General features: G+C 38.3%; 2 protein-coding genes across 2 annotated transcripts; one reads left to right on the top strand and one right to left on the bottom strand.

The window, feature by feature from the left end:
* Positions 1–10,937: 10,937 nt before the first annotated feature.
* LOC119085497 lies at positions 10,938–12,573 on the bottom strand. The gene is made up of 4 exons (XM_037195912.1): positions 12,463–12,573; positions 11,970–12,405; positions 11,416–11,775; positions 10,938–10,943 (listed from the first exon to the last, which is right to left on the bottom strand). The coding sequence occupies exons 1-4, from the start codon at positions 12,501–12,503 to the stop codon at positions 10,938–10,940; spliced, it is 843 nt and encodes a 280-aa protein (XP_037051807.1). The 5' UTR covers positions 12,504–12,573.
* A 922-nt stretch (positions 12,574–13,495) lies between these two features.
* On the top strand, positions 13,496–15,199 carry LOC119084992. Its single transcript, XM_037195160.1, has 3 exons — positions 13,496–13,567; positions 14,210–14,511; positions 14,569–15,199. Exons 2-3 carry the CDS (start codon positions 14,213–14,215, stop codon positions 14,960–14,962), a joined length of 693 nt encoding a protein of 230 aa, XP_037051055.1. The 5' UTR covers positions 13,496–13,567; positions 14,210–14,212; the 3' UTR covers positions 14,963–15,199.
* The last annotated feature ends 4,459 nt before the right edge of the window (positions 15,200–19,658 follow it).

Here is a 19,658-nt window from a genome sequence, read left to right as displayed (position 1 = left end):
ATTCAAGAAATACCTCTAAAAACATAATTGACCCACCCATTTCCAACTTTCGACATTTTTCACATATGCCCCTCTGTTCTACTCGTAAAACTCTGAGACTTTGCCGAAGAAAGTAACTCTCTATCTCTCATAATCGCAAAAATATTAGTCCTTTCATCCTACGCTCGAGTAGCTCAAAATTTGGTCACTCTAATCACTCTAGCTCAAACGAATCTGACCCGATTTTTTTAATTATATTTTTGTTTGAATCGTGTTACGAATACCTTTCATTTGATGGGTCGCACGCCTCTGTAGGTTTCAATACAGCTAAGCTACAGCCGAAAACGCGTTCCCGACCCTCGAAAACCACACTCAGAAACCACTTCGAGGCCAATAAATCAAAATTCTGGTTTTTCCTGGGGTAATGACGTATCACATTTTCATTTTTATGCCCACCCTGAGGTTCCTGCAAAATTTCATGGAGATTGGCTGACTAGTTTCCGAGATCGACCGTCGATAGATAGACAGATAGACAGATAGACAGATAGAAACATACAGAGTAAGTTGAAAGATTTTGATTGTTTGGAAAACGTTAATTTGGTGCATTTTCTATCAAAATGACCAACTTCAAAACGATGTATCTCCGGCAATTTTAAAGTTACATAGTCGAGTGATAGCTCGTTTTGCTCGTATTTGAAGCGCGAATAAGATAGAATAGGATTTGTGGTGATACAGGCCAAAGGAAAGAAACTTAAATTCTCGCCTATATATAGTTGCCGCGTCTCAAAAAATTTTCTTCGTTCTTTTTTTGGAATTTAGACTGCGTCAAGTCCTCCGCTATCGCTCCGGACATGATAACCACAATATTATAATGTGACTATTGGCACACAACTTTAAGGATGAAAACTTATGCAATTTAATTTCGTATTGTAGGTCTAAGTTCGATTCAATCGACGTAAGCTCCAATGAAAATAGTCTCTATTTCAATATTTGCACTACACCTACACTATAATAAGGAGACCATTCGTACTGAAAGACAATGGTCATTGGCCAAAGTGCAATGGAAAATCTGTTGTTCTCTCACATTTTAAGAAAAACTAACGTTAATCTCTGCCAATTTCAAAATGTTAGCAGACCATTCGACTGCAAATAGCTCGTAATTGACTAATCTTTCGTTTCAACTATCAAAAGAACGCGCTTTTTAAACGAAAATTTTATTTCGTTAGATTTAGTGAATTACATTGACATTGAGTCGTGACAACAATCTAAACAAAAATAATCAATATTTTTTACTTCCGACGCGACGCTTTGATACTTTTGAGATGAATAATTTAGTTGGAACAAACGAAACTTCTTCCCAACACAATCTGTAGAAGGATGAATTCAGTTGGAACAAACCAACCTCTTTCCCTGCATAGTTTGTAGAAGGATGAATTCAGTAGGAGCAAACTAAACTCCTATACAAAATCTGTAGAAGGATGAATTCATTAGGAACAAATCAAACTCCTTTCTAACACAATTTGTAGAAGGATGAATTCAGTTGGAGTCAACCAAACTCCTTCCTTGCATGGTTTGTATAAGGATGAATTCAGTTGGAACAAACGAAACTTCTTCCTAACACAATCTGTAGAAGGATGAATTCAGTAGAAAAAAACAAAACTCCTAGCATTTTCGATAATATAATTAATACGGCCTGCGAACAATGATTTTTCAATGATTTTCGAGAAATTTAATAATTTATTATAATACTATATCTTCATCATAGTCTAGCAGTATTATAATGTGACTATTGGCACTTTGTGCTAATAGCTTTTTCGTAAATTCTTTCGAAAAAATTGTTTGTAATTTAAAAAACTTCCTTGTCAACTTGTATAAAGAGGAATCATGCCCGCACGTTAGTAAGCGGGCGTGACGCAAGTCCACTACCAAAAAAGTTTTAAAAAATTTTTTTTGGGGACGGCGGAGCATGTATACAGCAACTTTTTGACTTCTCCCCCTTAGCTCCAATGACCCCCAAACTAGTATATCTAGAATCTAGGAATCCATACGAGTTCAACGAGCTATCACACGTTACTGCAGCTTCAAAATTGGCCGAGATATCGAATTTACAAATCCTGGTTCTTCCATATAAATATGCAAAATTTCGTTTTTTCAGATAATTGAAATCGCCTACGTTAGTTAGTTAGTTAGTTCCAGGATCCAGGAACTCCTAAACATTTCTATAGGTTTTCCTGAAATTTTGGTTATAGGCTAATAATGACCCAAAAATAAGAATGGAATTTTCAAAAGTTTGAAAAAATCCATATCTTGGGAGCTGGAGCTCCCCAAAGTTTCCATACAAATGCCATATAAAAGCCAATTCGTATGTGTGTGTGTGTTTGTTTGTTTGTTGTATATTTTGGTTCATGATATGGATTGTAATGTGGTGAAAGGTGTGTTTTGTTTTGTGATGGGATTTTTGTTGGAATTATCGGGGATCATCAAGTATAAACTTCCACTGATTCCTGACAACTGATTCCTCTGGCACTTCCTAACTTCCATTAGATTTTTTGATGTATTTGGGTTATTTTCGATATGAGTGAGGTGTTCCAAGTCTGGTTCCTAAATTTTGGGATGACAGATGATTCCTCTGGCATTTCCTAACTTCCATTAGATTTTTTGATGGATTTGGGTTATTTTCGATATGAGTGAGGTGTTCCAAGGTTGGTTCCTAAATTTTGGGATGACAGATGATTCCTCTGGCACTTTCTAAGTTTTATGGTATTTTTTTATGGATTTGGGTTATTTTCGATATGAGTGAGGTGTTCCAAGGCTGGTTCCTAAATTTTGGGATGACAGATGATTCCTCTGGCATTTCCTAACTTCCATTGGATTTTTTGATGGATTCGGGTTATTTTCGATATGAGTGAGGTGTTCCAAGGTTGGTTCCTAAATTTTGGGATGACAGATGATTCCTCTGGCATTTCCTAACTTCCATTGGATTTTTTGATCGATTCGGGTTATTTTCGATATGAGTGAGGTGTTCCAAGGCTGGTTCCTAAATTTTGGGATGACAGATGATTCCTCTGGTACTTCTTAACTTTTATGGGATTTTTTGATGGATTTGGGTTATTTTCGATATGAGTGAGGTGTTCCAAGGCTGGTTCCTAAATTTTGGGATGACAGATGATTCCTCTGGCATTTCCTAACTTCCATTGGATTTTTTGATGGATTTGGGTTATTTTCGATTTGTTGGACTGAGATGGTTCGGAAATTTTATTCTGACTTATAAACTGTCCACGCGTCTATAATTATGGTCGACGTGTTTATTGATGAGTAAGACTACACCATTCATTCATTGAAGTAGTATGTGAATAAAGCAACATTTTTTGTGCGGCGTCGACTTATGTCAGATCAGTGGCAAAAGTACTTCGAGTGACAGCTGCCAAATAGAGTACCATTTTGTATCGCCCAAAACCACTTACAGTGGAGGCGTGACGCAAGTCCTGTTATCCACTTACAAAAGAACTGATATCGGTGTAGGTGACGCTTACAGATTCGACACGCAAAATGCGTCACAAATAGCAGCTGATGAGGAAAGTACGCGAAAGTTTTATCAACAAAAATTTTACCCGAAAAATTTTAGGAAGAAAATTATAACAAAAAAGTTGCGTCACAAGTGGCATATGGCGTTGCTCATCGGTTATGGCCATGTCTGAAACATAATTCGCAATTAAACAAAGCTTGTAAACTAGTAACTTTTCGGTGACAACAGCGTTCTCAGTTCGGCCAACATGGTGCTGGCACTCTTCAATGCATCCATTAAGCGACTTTTGTCGAGAAATCGTTTCATTTGGAATGCTTGACTACGTACAATTCACGCCGTATGTGTGCCGAAAATTTGAATTTTAAGTGAACGATTCGATGAAAAAGTGAACCGAAAAATACATTTCAACACTTCCTTGTATGAAAATGATGCTACGTTAGAAAGACCTCCGCACTTTCCATTTTGAATTTCGACCGCACTGACGGCGTGAATGGCAATGGCATCGCCCAGCAACTTCTCTTTGTCGTCCATTACGGCCTGCAAGGAATTTGATAACAACATTTTAGCGGAACGTTATTCACCTCAATCAAATCAGTGTCAATCAGTGGAAAGGACTACACAGACAAGAATGCACTGATGAATGCATCACCCCACCCCTTTATTCCGAACGGCTGAAACACTCTATGTTGTGGTCATATTAGAAAACGGAAACAATTTTCATTTCCCATGCAAAACGGACTTTAATCGCAGAATTTGAATTAAATCAAAGAATCCACCCTGACTGCCGATGATCTTTTTGAGGTTACTTACTTGAGCTGGCATGCGATGCTTAATTATTTTTTTTTGTTGACTCTCCACTCTTGCAATTTTATGAATCAATTGCGCTCTAAGAATAATGTCTAAATCTTCCCTAACTAAAATATTTTGACACACAAAATATGCGCAGAATGTTTCGTTGCAATGATTACAACTGTGTGTTTGATTTTTCAACACCCCACCCGTGCAAAGCAATCAGCGTGAGCGTTCGCTCCGCAACAATTTTCTGTTTCACAAATTACAACTTCTAAATCGCTTGGAACCGCTTGTTCACACAACACACACGGCATGTTTCTTTGACACCTAAAGTGTGACTAAAAGATTTCACATACGAGTCATCTGAGCTGTTTTCTGTATGCGTGACTGGCGATGGATAGTACTCGTACGACATACAATAGTTATTTATGAAACAAGAATTGTATGAAGATATTTTATCGCACTAGATGTCGAAACTAATTTTGGAAAAACCTGAATTACCTAAACTGACCTAAAGAATAAATATGCCAGAACATAGAATATAGCTTTTTCACTACAATCGCTAAACCGAACTGGTATGCATACGTTATTTTGCACCAGCTGGTCACATACAATTCCAAATGGGACCAGCTGGTGCAAAATAACGTATGCCCACCAGTTCGGTTTAGCGATTGTATTATAAAAGCTGCCTTAAAGATTTCTGAATAAGTACTTCAAGGCACACAACTACGGCCCCTGTTCGTATCATTAAAATAAAAGACGATTCTAAGATCTACTGGGTAAAAAGTATTGCTTTCGGTCATCTGCTCTCGGAGCAATAACAGTTGAAAGTCAAAATTTCCCCATTTTCGAAGAGGGATATATCCTTGACAAAGTGACCGCGCCAGCTAGTTAAGATTGTTAAGATTGACGTGGTTAAACAGCTCTTTCGAATGGCGAAAAAAAAAATCGAAAAAGGTCCAACACTCATGGTCAGCGCTATAATTTCAATGTCGTTAGTCACTTTCCAATAAACAACCGAAAGGCAAAGTTTATTAGAGGTCCGGATATAAGTTCTACCCGTAATATCCTGCAGCCAGTCCTCCATATTATACTGGTTTTGGACAATAGTGCTTGGATTTGAGCGATATTTCTCAGAACTGTTACCGATTGACACGGTCTGACTTGCCGCTTCATAACTACTATCAACGCACTCCACGAAAAGGCACGAGAACAGAAATAAATAAGTGGCCTCCACGACGCAGTAGTCCAAAATTCTCATATAAATTCATTTTTTTTATGTTGGTAAGGGCTACTGCGTTACGGACGTTCCATACAAAATAAGAGGCCAAACATGACCGTTGAAAAAATCTGTTCTTGTGCCTGTTATTGGAGTGCGTTGCTACTATAGATTAATGTCAAATGTTCAAATGGAATAGACAATTGTCAAAAAGTGGTTTTGTCTTGTCAATTTAACACAAATAAATTTTAAAATCACGCTTTCAACTTATATTATTTGATGTTATTGGCTCTATTGATAGAGGAGGTCGACCTGACAATTTATCAGTAACTAGTTTCTCTGTAAGTTGTCATCCTCCGCCAGGATCACTCTGGGAATAATTTAATTAAAGAAGCCGTAACGCCAGATACTAACCCTTGACCGATTCGGTTTTGGTACAGGTGTGTAGGTAATTGACGATTAATCAACAACACCAACCGCCACCACTCCTGATATGCAGAATCGACCGTTTTAGTTCAAAAGTAGTGATATCTCAAAATACGTCGTCGTTGTTTTTGCTTAAAATATAGCTTGGTCCTTCCCTACAAACCCTCAAAAAATTAGAAAGACGCCCCTGCTACATCCAACAAAAAAACATAGCTAACGCCGACCCGTACGAAACACCTATTCGTATCAAAAGCCTTTAATGAGAAACTCTTCATTTCTCTTACTTCTTTTTCTTCTCTACTGAAAATGACGGAGGCAATTTCGACAGCCCCGTACGAAGTCAAATTTAATAAATTTCTATATGAACCGCTATATTTGCCCATTTTTCACTATAAATATACATTTCACAGATGAATATGCTATTATATAGCTCTACCTGCCTGTATATAACTCAATATAGCTGTATATATATAGTTGTCCATATATGGGATGCCTGAAACCCCACACACATAACAAATTATTTCCATGTTAACAGAAACTCTCTAAGTACCATTTTTCCCAAGATATATCACTTTTACTAAAATCAAATATGGCCGCCGGCAGCCATTTTGTTAGGAGACCGGAAATAGTACCGACGCTTTACATTTGTTAATACCTTTCAAACAAAAAACAATTCATGAAATTCGGTCAAAATTTACTCGAGATATTGACAAAATGCTCAAAGTTCACTGTACGGCCTAGGCATGGGCGATAATGATAATGATTATCGATAATTATTGATTATCGATAATTGTACAATATTGCAGCTTCCCGCCTCGTTTAAATCTTTATTACATTGAAATTAGCTGAGCATTACGTAATATGCTCCATCTATTAATGGCAAATTGTACTAATTTTATATCCTCTTCGAACTGTAACCGAAATAAGAGGACATTCTTTATATTGTCTAACAAGTAACATCCAACCAACCAATCATCCAACCATTTATAAAACCAAATATTTAAGTTTGAATAAAATAAAATTATTGAAAACTTGCATTTTCAAACAATAATCGATAATTATCGACTTTTTTTATCGAAAATTATCAAAAAAATATCGATAATCGATAATTATTGATATTTTGATAATTATCAAGATATCGATATTTCGGTCCGAAAATCCGATATTTATCGATATATTCCGATATATCGGTATATTATCATGAATTATCAGATAAATATCAAAATGTCGATATTTTGATAATTATCGAATTTCGATATTTTGATAATTATCGATAATTATTAAATTATCGATAACGATATGATTAATCAATTATCGATAACGATATGATTAATCAATTATCGATAATTTCTTTCGATTGATATTATCGATAATTTTGAACGTCTCCCATCCCTAGTACGGCCGAGTAGCCGGATATGAGCTCACTCCAAGAGACTAGCTCACGCTTCATTGAACCTAATTTCAAAAACTTTTTTTTTTCCTGATTGGTACAGTCAATACCTATCACTAAAGCAAAAACAGTTGAGATCCGTTAAAATTTGGCCGACCTACAAGCATATTTATACTGATACTGCTGTCTCACGCGCATAAGTGAAGGTGTAATGCGAACTATGTTTCAATGTGATTTCATATGGATTGTATTTGTGGATTGAATAACGTCGAAAAGAGAAAAAAAATTCTAAACTAAGATGTATCCTAAACTGATAGTTAATTATGGGGTCATTTATATAAGAAACGACAGATCTTCTCACAGAGTGTTTAACGAGTGGAAAAACCAGCTAAGTTAAACTTAAAAATTAGTCGTAGGCTCAGTGGAACATATTTGAGATTTTTAATAGTTTTGAAAGCAGAGAAATGATAACTAGATATCGTTGCCATACTATTACATAACTAGGGATAAAAAGATGAAAAGTTGAGTTTTCGTTTGAATTTTGTTGATCTGAGGCGAAGCCGAGGTCAATAAACACACGAAAACGAGACTTTTCATTTTTATCCCGAGTTATGTAAGTGCTTGAAACATGAAAAGTACGGTTTGTGACACATGTAACCACTACGACATCATGCTTACTCTCGGCGCATTCGATGATAACTCAATTAATGAAATCGAAGACTGCATGCGCAACGTTTTCGTAAAAGAAATGCTCGATGATAACGAGAATGTTTCCGATTATTTGGAGAAAGGTTCAGACGAAATTTATTTTCCTCAGCTGTGAGATTCGACTCCTAAACGTATGACTGAAACATATCAACGTTTGTATAATCTTCAGCCAGCAACGAGAAGTCCTGAAAATACTGATGAGACAATTTAAGAAAAATGGAAAAAGTTTTATCTCCTACGGTAGTTAACTTCTGTTTTACTTGCTATAGGTCTAGACGAAATGGACGCAGATCGAACTGACTTCCACAAGACAATAAGAGAATTTTTACTATCTTCACCGAATTTAACGAAGTTTGAAAGCAAGGTTAGTTCAAGAACGTTGATCTGAACATTTTTCTGCTATTAGATTATCCAGGAAGAGTTGGCTCTAAACATTAGTTCACGAACCAAAAAAGCAGACGGATCGATCGCGCACATACTATATGGACTGCCTAGTCTTGAAATATCTTTCTAAGTTCAGCATTGCGTACAAGGGGTACAAACAATACTACCGGCATAAAACAGAATGTACGATGTAAATTAGGCGGTTCGCCTTCGGCTCACACGCCATAAACATCGCACACATTTATTACTCATTTACATAGGCTCTGCTGTAATCTACTATTAAATTGAGTTTATTTCCAAGATTTCGGCTGCCATCAGTAGTGTTCATCAAAAAAAGAAAAGAAATTTCAATAAGTGTGAAAGTCGCTTCGCTCGAGTTACAGGGGCAAATTTTCAGGAAATTTACTTGCTAGAAAGGTCTTAGAATATAGACAATTTCAACGAATGAACGTTTCAGCAAGACCAAATATATGACATCTTTTCAGCGCCTTACTCTGAAAATTTGTTTTTAAGAAAATAAACGGAATGAACAATTTTTAAATAATCAAGACAAAGAACTGCTTTGAGTAAGACCATTTTATGATATTTTTGTAACAATTACAAAAATCTATTATGGATTCGAAGTAAAGGTGGAAAGTCCTTCCATGTTGTGTGGCTGATCTGGCTGGATGATAATTTTGTTACTGGCGACAGATGTTATGGTCACACAGTCCTCGTTTTGCCTACTATCCGCCGATAGTACGCAAAATAGGACTGTGTGACCATAACATCTGTCGCCAGTAACAAAAGAAAATCTATTGAAAATCAGTCAGTCAGGGGAACTGACCCACCGAAATGGTGAGGCCTAGTTCGGTATATGCGAACATATGACAAAGTGTTGTATTGCTTTGACTTGACCAAAATTGTTGAAAAAATTTCTTTTATTCAACGAAGGGCGAACGAAACGTGTTACCGTTTACGATTCGTGACGAAACGTTTTACCGTTTACAATCATAATGCGGACGAACAACAGGACAAAACAATGCTGATTTCGGCGTATCACGCCATCATCAGTGCACCTATGTCTTGCGATGACTATGTGCATATCAGCACGACACAAACTGAAGTGAGCAATCACTTCAATGAGGGATGTGACCTACCCCTAACTAAAGGTGTTATCGTAAAGTTCCTCAAAAGTGATTGCTTTCGCACTAATTTGTTTTACCGGAAACTTATACACATTTAAGCTAAAGCGTTTCCGCTAAAACGTAATTTTTAAGATTACCGCCGACATTTTATTTCTACTGGGTCATCTCTTTTGAACTTCAGCATCACACACGGGTCTGTCAGCCCATTGTCTTTTCATTTCGATTGATTCTATATACACATACACATATAAGCGTATTGTGAAAACACAGAGCCAACTTCAATGCGAACAACTGTCATTCGATATCAGTTTATAATTTTGAATTCTTTAAACGTGTTTGCAACGACATCAACAGGTACTTTTGATATTAAAATCATTTCGCTAAATTTCAACTGAAAAGATCTGGTATTTTCGAATTTTCAAGAATGGTTCTCGAGTGTAGCGTGCGGGGATGCGAAACTATCGCAAAAAACGGTTTACACAGCTTCCCGAAGAACCAATTGGCAGCGCGAAAATGGGTCACTGCTACAAAGTCCCATCATTTAATCGAACGCCTCAATGAAAACAAACTATCGGGTTCGTTCTACAAAATATGTAGAAAGCACTTCAAGGAATCGGATCTTCAAATAAATGGAAAAGGGCAAATTGTAGTCAAGCATGATGCTATGCCGAGCCTCTTTTTGCCGGACGATGACGGTGTAAGTTACCAACGAGTCTCCCTATTTTCAGATGACTTATATGATCTCTATTTAGTTTCAGCTCCAAATGTCGAAACACTCGTTCCAATCTGCAACAGACGTACGTTTCCCAAAGCCTAAAGCTCATGCCTCATTGCCTCATATCTGATCAACTAAAAGTGTTTTAATATCCTAGGGTAATCAGTCGAATAATGAAGCTGTTGATGGGACGGAACACGACAGTGATGTTGATGTGGAAGCCATTAGTTCCGAGGAAGATATTGCTGTTCGCTCGGACAAAAGAAGTGGTCGTAAAGCGCGCTCCAAACTATCATTATGCACGGTTTGTGGGATATATTGGACGTCATTTACATGTTCTGTGTTGTTTGTTTTTTGTCTAATAAATGTGTTTCTGGCAATTGAATCGAGTAACTACAAGGAACAGATCAAAGCATTTCTGAATGACTTACAAATTTTACCTGATGCCCTAAGGGTGACTTGATGTAACGACATAGCTGCATGCAGATATTTCAAGGAAAAGCGTTGCGTTTCTTTGAACTTCTACTGTGTTTCTTTGAGCTTTTACGACGTTTCCTTGAACTACTGTAAGTTTCACATACGTAACATTCTGAAGAGAGAAAATGTAAGTTCTGCACCATGGAATTAGCTGTTAGAAAACTTATTGAAATTCGTAATGACAAATCTCATATTCAAGCCTAGTTTGAAAATGAGGAAGAAATGGGTGATGATTATTTTGATTGTGTAATAAACTCTCTGACAGACTGAAAGAAGTAGCTAGAAAATAGAATTCGAGAGTCTAAAGAATAAAAATTTTGGGAAAGTGTGTTCTCTTGAGTAAAGAGTTCAACTCGAGATTAAACTTCTTGACAAAACGTTTTTCCTTAAAATCGGAAATTGAAAATTAAAATCCCTGAAAACATAAATGTCGGTGTGCTGGACCAATTGTGATATATTGTGATAAATCACCTCGTGTATTATAACACCGACCATCGAACGCTGCTCACTTGGTGGATCGATCCGCCCTGCTATGTTGCATAGAAGGGTCTCACTGATAAATGGCTTCCGCCATGCAAAGGCAACGACACTGCCCAGGAAATGAGTCGTCATGGTCAAAATGAATGGCTTCGCTATTTCGCTCAGGTAGCGCAACGTGAGCTCTACACCTGCCCGCGGCTTGAACGGCATTGTGTTGGCGTCCTTAGTCCAAGCATTTTTGACACTTTTCCCTTCCTTTCTCATTAACAGAATCCGTTGGATTGTTTGTGGGTCAAAGGCCCACAAACAAAACGCCACCAGTGCGATGCGAGTTCGGTCCGGATCGAATGAGTCTTCAATGATGGCCTCAACCGTTTTAATTATCCGTTCCTTGGATATCTCTGCACTGTTGTCACCCATGGCCACAATGAAATCGTTGCAAAAGTCGATGAACTCCTGTTCATAATCGGGCAATTGTCGGACGACCTCGGTAAATTCGCGGTCCGGGTTATTTTTTGCACGGATTGACATAATTGTACGGTACACGTATTCCTGATCGTCGAACGGGAATCGTATGAACACCCGGTTGTAGCAATAAGTAACAGTACGCCCGGCCTTTTTCTTCGAGAACCTGCGCATAGATCCCCCCAGTGGGCAAATGCAGCCTTCATGAACCTCGTCCGTTAGTTCTGGTTCCAACTAAAGTTAGAAATAGGAGAAATGGGATTTAGATTTAAGAAACTTACCTGGATATCGTCATCGTCCAACTGCGCCTCCAACTGCCGATTCTCCAATTGTTCCGGTGTTGTCTCGAACAATGCGGCCGTATCAAACTCGTATTCTACACCAACACCGGGAACATACTGTACGCTGTCGACTTGCTGTTGGCTCTCGCGTACAAACTGGTCCAATCTCGATATAACCCCCCGCGGAAGTATAATGGTTGGCCGGGTCTTCAGATGGTACATCACAATGGTATCCGTTTCAGTTACCACCATGCGGTATATCGGCCCCAATTCCACATGTACGTCCAAATGGCCAAGGAAAGTCGGCAGTGGACGAGTACACCCAATTGCGTAGTGCTGGAGGTGGGGCTCCATCATTCCAAAAAGCAACTTTCCGTTCGCTGTCTTTGATTGATTGAACGTGTTGACGCAGTATTTAAATTCCTTTTCGAAAAATCTAAAAATTGGAAGGAGTTTTAGGTGATTTTAGGAGAAATTCAGAAAAAATACTTACGCCAATGTCATGAACGCCTCCAACTCAGCCAAACTCGGCATCACCTTCTCACTACAAATGTTTACAATTTCATCGGCAGACACAATTCCATCGGCACTAATGAATTCTGCCAACTTTGCGTTTGCTTTATTGTCGCTTTTAGCTTGTTGGATTTTGTTTCCGTTGTAATTATAATTAACTTGTAGAAGACAAAAGTCACAGCTTCAATGTCTAATCAATCAAATAAGTTTCAAACTTCCCAATTATCTAACTAAAATTTTAAGTTAAAGATAGCCGAATTGAATAAGCTATCCCGCCGACAAATTTCAGATCGCAAGACGCGATTTTGGAAAAGCTGCAGCCATTTAAAGTTAGTTTTAGTAAAATAATTGGGTAGCTTCAACCTTCTTTCATTTATTTGACACTAAAAATGGTACTTTTGTCTTTTTGTCCTAATTAATTCTCAAAATTACCAACGTAATAGTCAATTTGCGAAGGAGCCAAAAAAAGAAATGATCAAAGCTATCGCTTGGAAATTCAATTTCATGTCGTCAAGCGTGTGCGGTGTACGCCCAGCTCTTGTGAGCTGAAATTGGTATGGTCAGATAGCTTATTGAATTCTACGTTTAATAAGCCAAACTTGTAGAAGAAGAAAAACCCATCTTCAGTGTCAAAACAACGAAATAAGTTTAAAGCGTCCCAATTTTTGCTTCAAACTTCTTTCATTGATTCCACACTGAAGATTGGATTTTGAACCTCTGCAAGTTTTGCTTATTTAATGCAGAATACAATAAGCTATCTATCCTATCAATTTCAGATCGCAACACTCGATCTACGAGGACCAGCAACAATTTAAAGGAAAATTGTGAAGCTTCAAATTTCTTTCATTGATTCCAAACTGAAAATGGGTCTTTTGTCCTTTTATATTCCTATATAGTTGTAGAGTTTCGTTAGACGCTTCGAATGACCTATCACACGATAATTAATTCGTAAAATTAAGAACGTAATAGTCAGACGTTTATTATTTGTTGTCAAATCAAATTACAAATTCAGTCTTTCAGCAAATTACAAATATTCCAGTGTTACTAGTAAATTAGTTGGTCGTTCAGTGTACTAATAGTTAAGTGTAAGTACGACTGCTGCTGTATATGTCGGCGATTTTTTATTAAAAGTTTATTAGAATCATGGGACACGCATTATCGTCATTTATCGGTTTTATAAAAATGGAGGTATGGGAGTACCCATGTCAAAAGTACCAAAAGAACCAATCGTTTGAATCGTCTCGTTGTAATCGTCTTTCAATTCTAAGAAGTTGCATATTTTCGGAGTGAACACGTGAAAAGTTATAGCATGTCAAGAGGTCGTGCAAACAGTTTTTTTTTTGTGATAACTCGAAATAGACATGGTTAAAATCTTGTAGGAATATATGTCAAGCAGACAAATGTTTATCATTTTATAGAATGTTAATGGTATCTGCCGTAGGAAAACTGTTATCATTCTATAAATTAAAAATCTGTTTTTATAGAATGTTACTGTTATCTGCTGTGGGAAAACTGTTATCATTCTATAAATTAAATATCTGTATTTATAGAATGTTAATAATATCTGCTGTGGGGAAACTGTTATCATTCTATAAATTCAATATTTGTATTTATAGAATGTTAATGTTCGAATCTTGTACTTCATTTTGTTACATTCACTTATTCAATTCCTCCATATGGAACTTTTATGGAATTTATAGATTGTTAATGTCAATTTTAATTTTCAGAACATGTATTGGTACCAGGTGACATTGCTGCATTTGTCGGACGAAGATCCGATAAAACTCGGTTGGATGATTGACATGACACAGACGGACGTTAAGTTTAGCGATAAGGCAAAATCGGTGCAAGAGTTTCATGATGCGATTACCAGGCCAAATCTGCTGGAGGACACACTTGACGTATTCATTGCAAAGTTGGCAGAATTCATTAGTGCCGATGGAATTGTGTCTGCCGATGAAATTGTAAACATTTGTAGTGAGAAGGTGATGCCGAGTTTGGCTGAGTTGGAGGCGTTCATGACATTGGCGTAAGTATTTTTTCTGAATTTCTCCTAAAATCACCTAAAACTCCTTCCAATTTTTAGATTTTTCGAAAAGGAATTTAAATACTGCGTCAACACGTTCAATCAATCAAAGACAGCGAACGGAAAGTTGCTTTTTGGAATGATGGAGCCCCACCTCCAGCACTACGCAATTGGGTGTACTCGTCCACTGCCGACTTTCCTTGGCCATTTGGACGTACATGTGGAATTGGGGCCGATATACCGCATGGTGGTAACTGAAACGGATACCATTGTGATGTACCATCTGAAGACCCGGCCAACCATTATACTTCCGCGGGGGGTTATATCGAGATTGGACCAGTTTGTACGCGAGAGCCAACAGCAAGTCGACAGCGTACAGTATGTTCCCGGTGTTGGTGTAGAATACGAGTTTGATACGGCCGCATTGTTCGAGACAACACCGGAACAATTATAGAATAACATTCTATAAATACAAATATTCAATTTATAGAATGATAAGTGAATGTAACACACTGAAGTACAAGATTCGAAAATACTTTGATTGATGGACGTCTCCAGACTTCTCTCAACTTTTTGATTTTCAAATTCGGCTGATTCGGCTGACCTTATGAAATGAAACACAAAAATTTTCCCAAAAACAAACCCAAAAAAATTTATTGAAATATAAAGTGGCAAATGAAATGTTGGATGACAATGCTAGACTTAAAATGGCAATTTTGCAAACGGTGGAATATGGTTGATATCGCAGTACCGTAAGAATGAATTATTCAATCCATTCAGAGTGCGTTTCGACAGATCCTTTTTGGCTTCCGCAGGTGTTCTGAGGTGCACCTGGCAAGGCAGCTCCCGTGTATGGAGACCAGTGCTGGCTATGATATGGACCAGATTCTCGTCCACCAATACTGCTGCCCGGACTCCGTGGGCTGTCTCGGCCACACGGATCTGATCCACGCGAACAGTAAACGACGGATCATTCGCTTTCATACGGCGGGTTTGCCGAGTGCTGCCTGCAGTTCGAGATGGTCCAGGCATATCCGATGGCCGAGGTTGTGGCGGTGTAAACGATCTGCGGAATGGGGATGCATCGGACTCCAAATCGGTATCCGTTTCACCAGTCGTCACAACGACCATGGATTTCCGAATGGGGCTACGGAGTGGGGGTTCATCCAAATTAGAATCGGTATCGCTGGCAGGCGGCCACAATTGACGCGGCAGCGTTGTCGGTGGGGCTGGCATATCCGATGGCCGAGGTTGTGGCGGTGTAAACGATCTGCGGAATGGGGATGCAATGGACTCCGAATCGGTATCCGTTTCACCAGTCGTCACAACGACCATGGATTTCCGAATGGGGCTATATACCGGGCTAGGCAAGTCGGAATCAGTGGAATCGACCGGTGGCGTCAATTGTCGCGTGGTTCTTGGCCCGCCTCTACCCCGGCTCCCAGATGATGTAGATGGTTGCGGTTCATCAGTGGCTGGCTTCTTCGCTCTTTTCGGAGCCGGTTTTCTGCCCCGCCGGCGTTTTCGTTTTTGAGATTGACACGAGGTGATATCTACAAAATTGACAATTGTGATATACACTTTTTCGTCATTTGTTAAAACTCTTTGTTTTGTTTTTTGTGCTATATCTCTCACATACAGCTTTTGTGGATCTCTCACATCCGACAATTTGTTTTTCTGTAATTTTAGTGACAATAAATAAATTGTTACTAAAACCGCGCAGAGTATGGCAGCCGTCGCCACCCACAGTTGCGATGCCAAACTTCAAAAAGCATCGATACAATTATTAATGTTGAATTACTGACCAAGCAATACAACAATTTTATTAATAATTGTATCGATGCTTTTTGAAGTTTGGCATCGCAGCTGTGGGTGGCGCCACGGCTGCCATACTCTGCGCGGTTTTAGTAACAATTTATTTATTGTCACTAAAATTACCGAAAAACAAATTGTCGGATGTGAGAGATCCACAAAAGCTGTATGTGAGAGATATAGCACAAACAACAAAACAAAGAGTTTTAACAAATGACGAAAAAGTGTATATAATGCTCGTACAATTGAAGTGATTGCTCACTTCAGTTTGTGTCGTGCTGATATACACATAGTCATCGCAAGACATAGGTGCACTGATGATGGCGTGATACGCCGAAATCAGCATTGTTTTGTCCTGTTGTTCGTCCGCATTATGATTGTAAACGGTAAAACGTTTCGTCACGAATCGTAAACGGTAACACGTTTCGTTCGCCCTTCGTTGAATAAAAGAAATTTGTTCAACAATTTTGGTCAAGTCAAAGCAATACAACACTTTGTCAATGTTGAATTACTGACCAAGCAATACAACAATTTTAGTGTTCAGAACGTCAGGATTCGACACTATGTTGGATGAGTTACTCCAGCAACAGTCACAAAAAATAATTTCATCGAGGAACGGGACCAATAAAATGGTTGATTCCCAAAGAAAAGGCTTTCGTAAAAGTAAATTGAAATTTTCCTAAGGAATATCGTCAATAACATCCCAAATGTGGAACTTTTCATGATCCTTAAACAGAAATCAAGCAAAGGGGCAAAGTCACAAAACATCCGTGCAAGAAGCACTGGAACTAGTATCCCAAATTGTAGCTTCGCGCCTTTTCTTAATCGAGAACACTTTAAAAAATCCTTGTTGGACATACATGACATTTGGCGGGAGAATGGATGACAACTGAATGATTTGCTCTAATCATTCTTCTTATTTAAACTGATCACCGTTTTTAATTCTCTGATGAAACCGATCTTTTCAAACTGTGATAAGCCGGTCGAAATTGCAATTCGTTCTAAAATGTACTCCTAATCAAGAGTTCTGTAGCAGTTTAAACAGCTGCGACTTCCCTCTTTGTCGTTTAACTTTCGGATTAAACAGTCAGTATGGGCGATCTGCGTTGCACAAGCATCGTTTTCACAAATCCTAATTGCACTATTTATATTGATGACTACGGTTTGACAAATTACACAGGACATTGTGGTTCCACGTAAAAAGTTAGACTGAAACATTTCTATGTCGTACGAGTACTATAAATCGCCAGTCACGCATACATATTGACGAAAACGAACTTTTACTATACTTTGAGGACAAAATCACCTGCTTTTTTTGTGGTATAGTTGTTTATGCAACTCGAGATTATAATGTTCGAAAACTGCGAACTTTATATCGCTCTGTTGCATAAAAAGTTGTATGAATCTCGGTTCGAAGTACTTAATTAGGCTCACGATGTGTATTATGACCTCTAGAGCCTAATAAAGTACTTCGCACTCGATATCATAAATAACTATTTCACACCTATTACCCGAAACTCGCACTTTTCCATCAGATATGAGAAATATTTTATGTACAGCAGTGCGATCAAAGTAGTGCGTAAATGGATTTTTAGACCCGTACGAAGTACGCATTCGTTTGTAACACGTCGAATTGGACTCCCTGAGTGAGGGGAAATCTATTGTGGTTGTCTATAGATGCCAAATCAGCGAGAAAAAAAATGTCCGTCTGTTCATCTGTGGGTTCTCTAACTTGAGTAAAACACATCTGATTTTAAAAATTCTTTTTTTTTCCCAGTTTGGTAATGTCAAAAGAGAGGCTAAGTTCGAAGATGGGCGATTTTGGGTCGACTCCTCCCGAGCTGGGGCCTCATAAGTGCTATAGTGTTTTTCAAAGATATCTCCGGACGCTTAAACGCTACACTTGTACATGATACGTCAAATGAAAGGTATTTACAATACCGATCGACAAAATGTTTTTTTTTTTAAAGGAATCGGATGACCGACTCGTGAGTTAGACCCCTTGGTGTAAACCAGTTTCTGCTTGTAGGGCGGCCAAATTTGAACATATTTCGTCTACTTTCGCTTTATTAGATAGGTGTTTACCGTACCAATCAGGGAAAAGTTTATGAAATTCGGTTCACCGGAGTGTGAGCTAGGTCTCTTGGAGTGAGCTCGCATCCGGCTACTCGGCCGTACAGTGAACGCGGAGTATTTTGTCAATATTTCGAGTAAATTTTGACCGAATTTCATGATTTTTTTTATTTAAAAGATATTAACGAATGTGAATCGTCAGTGCTATTTCCGGTCTCCTAACAAAATGGCTGCCGGCGGCCATATCGAATTTTAGTAAAAGAGAAATATCTTGGTAAAAGTGGTACTTAGAGAGTTTTAGCTAACAGAGAAGTAATTTGTTATGTGTGTGAGGTGTTTTCGGCATCCCATATATGGACATTGTTACCGTTTACAATTCGTGACGAAACGTTTTACCGTTTACAATCATAGTGTGGACGAACAACAGGACAAAACAATGCTGATTTCGGCGTATCACGCCATCATCAGTGCACCTATGTCTTGCGACGACTATGTGCATATCAGCACGACACAAACTGAAGTGAGCAATCGCTTCAATTGTACGAGCATTATATACACTTTTTCGTCATTTGTTAAAACTCTTTGTTTTGTTGTTTGTGCTATATCTCTCACATACAGCTTTTGTGGATCTCTCACATCCGACAATTTGTTTTTCGGTAATTTTAGTGACAATAAATAAATTGTTACTAAAACCGCGCAGAGTATGGCAGCCGTGGCGCCACCCACAGCTGCGATGCCAAACTTCAAAAAGCATCGGTACAATTAATAATAAAATTGTTGTATAGCTTGGTCAGTAATTCAACATTGACAAAGTGTTGTATTGCTTTGACTTGACCAAAATTGTTGAAAAAATTTCTTTTATTCAACGAAGGGCGAACGAAACGTGTTACAGTTTACAATTAGTGACGAAACGTTTTACCGTTTACAATCATAGTGTGGACAAACAACAGGACAAAACAATGCTGATTTCGGCGTATCACGCCATCATCAGTGCACCTATGTCTTGCGATGACTATGCATGTTTTGTCCTGTTGTTCGTCCACACTATGATTGTAAACGGTAAAACGTTTCGTCACGAATTGTAAACGGTAACACGTTTCGTTCGCCCTTCGTTGAATAAAAGAAATTTTTTGAACAATTTTGGTCAAGTCAAAGCAATACAACACTTTGTCAATGTACATACTGTGTAACTCGAGAAATTTCTGTAAGAACAGTGTAAGCCTTCGGTTGAAAACTTTAGCTGCACATATCTCAGTGTCGATGAA

The sequence above is a fragment of the Bradysia coprophila genome, unplaced genomic scaffold (genome assembly GCF_014529535.1).
Source record: "Bradysia coprophila strain Holo2 unplaced genomic scaffold, BU_Bcop_v1 contig_94, whole genome shotgun sequence".
Classification (NCBI taxonomy): domain Eukaryota; kingdom Metazoa; phylum Arthropoda; class Insecta; order Diptera; family Sciaridae; genus Bradysia; species Bradysia coprophila.
This window is presented reverse-complemented; position numbering and strand designations above follow the sequence as displayed.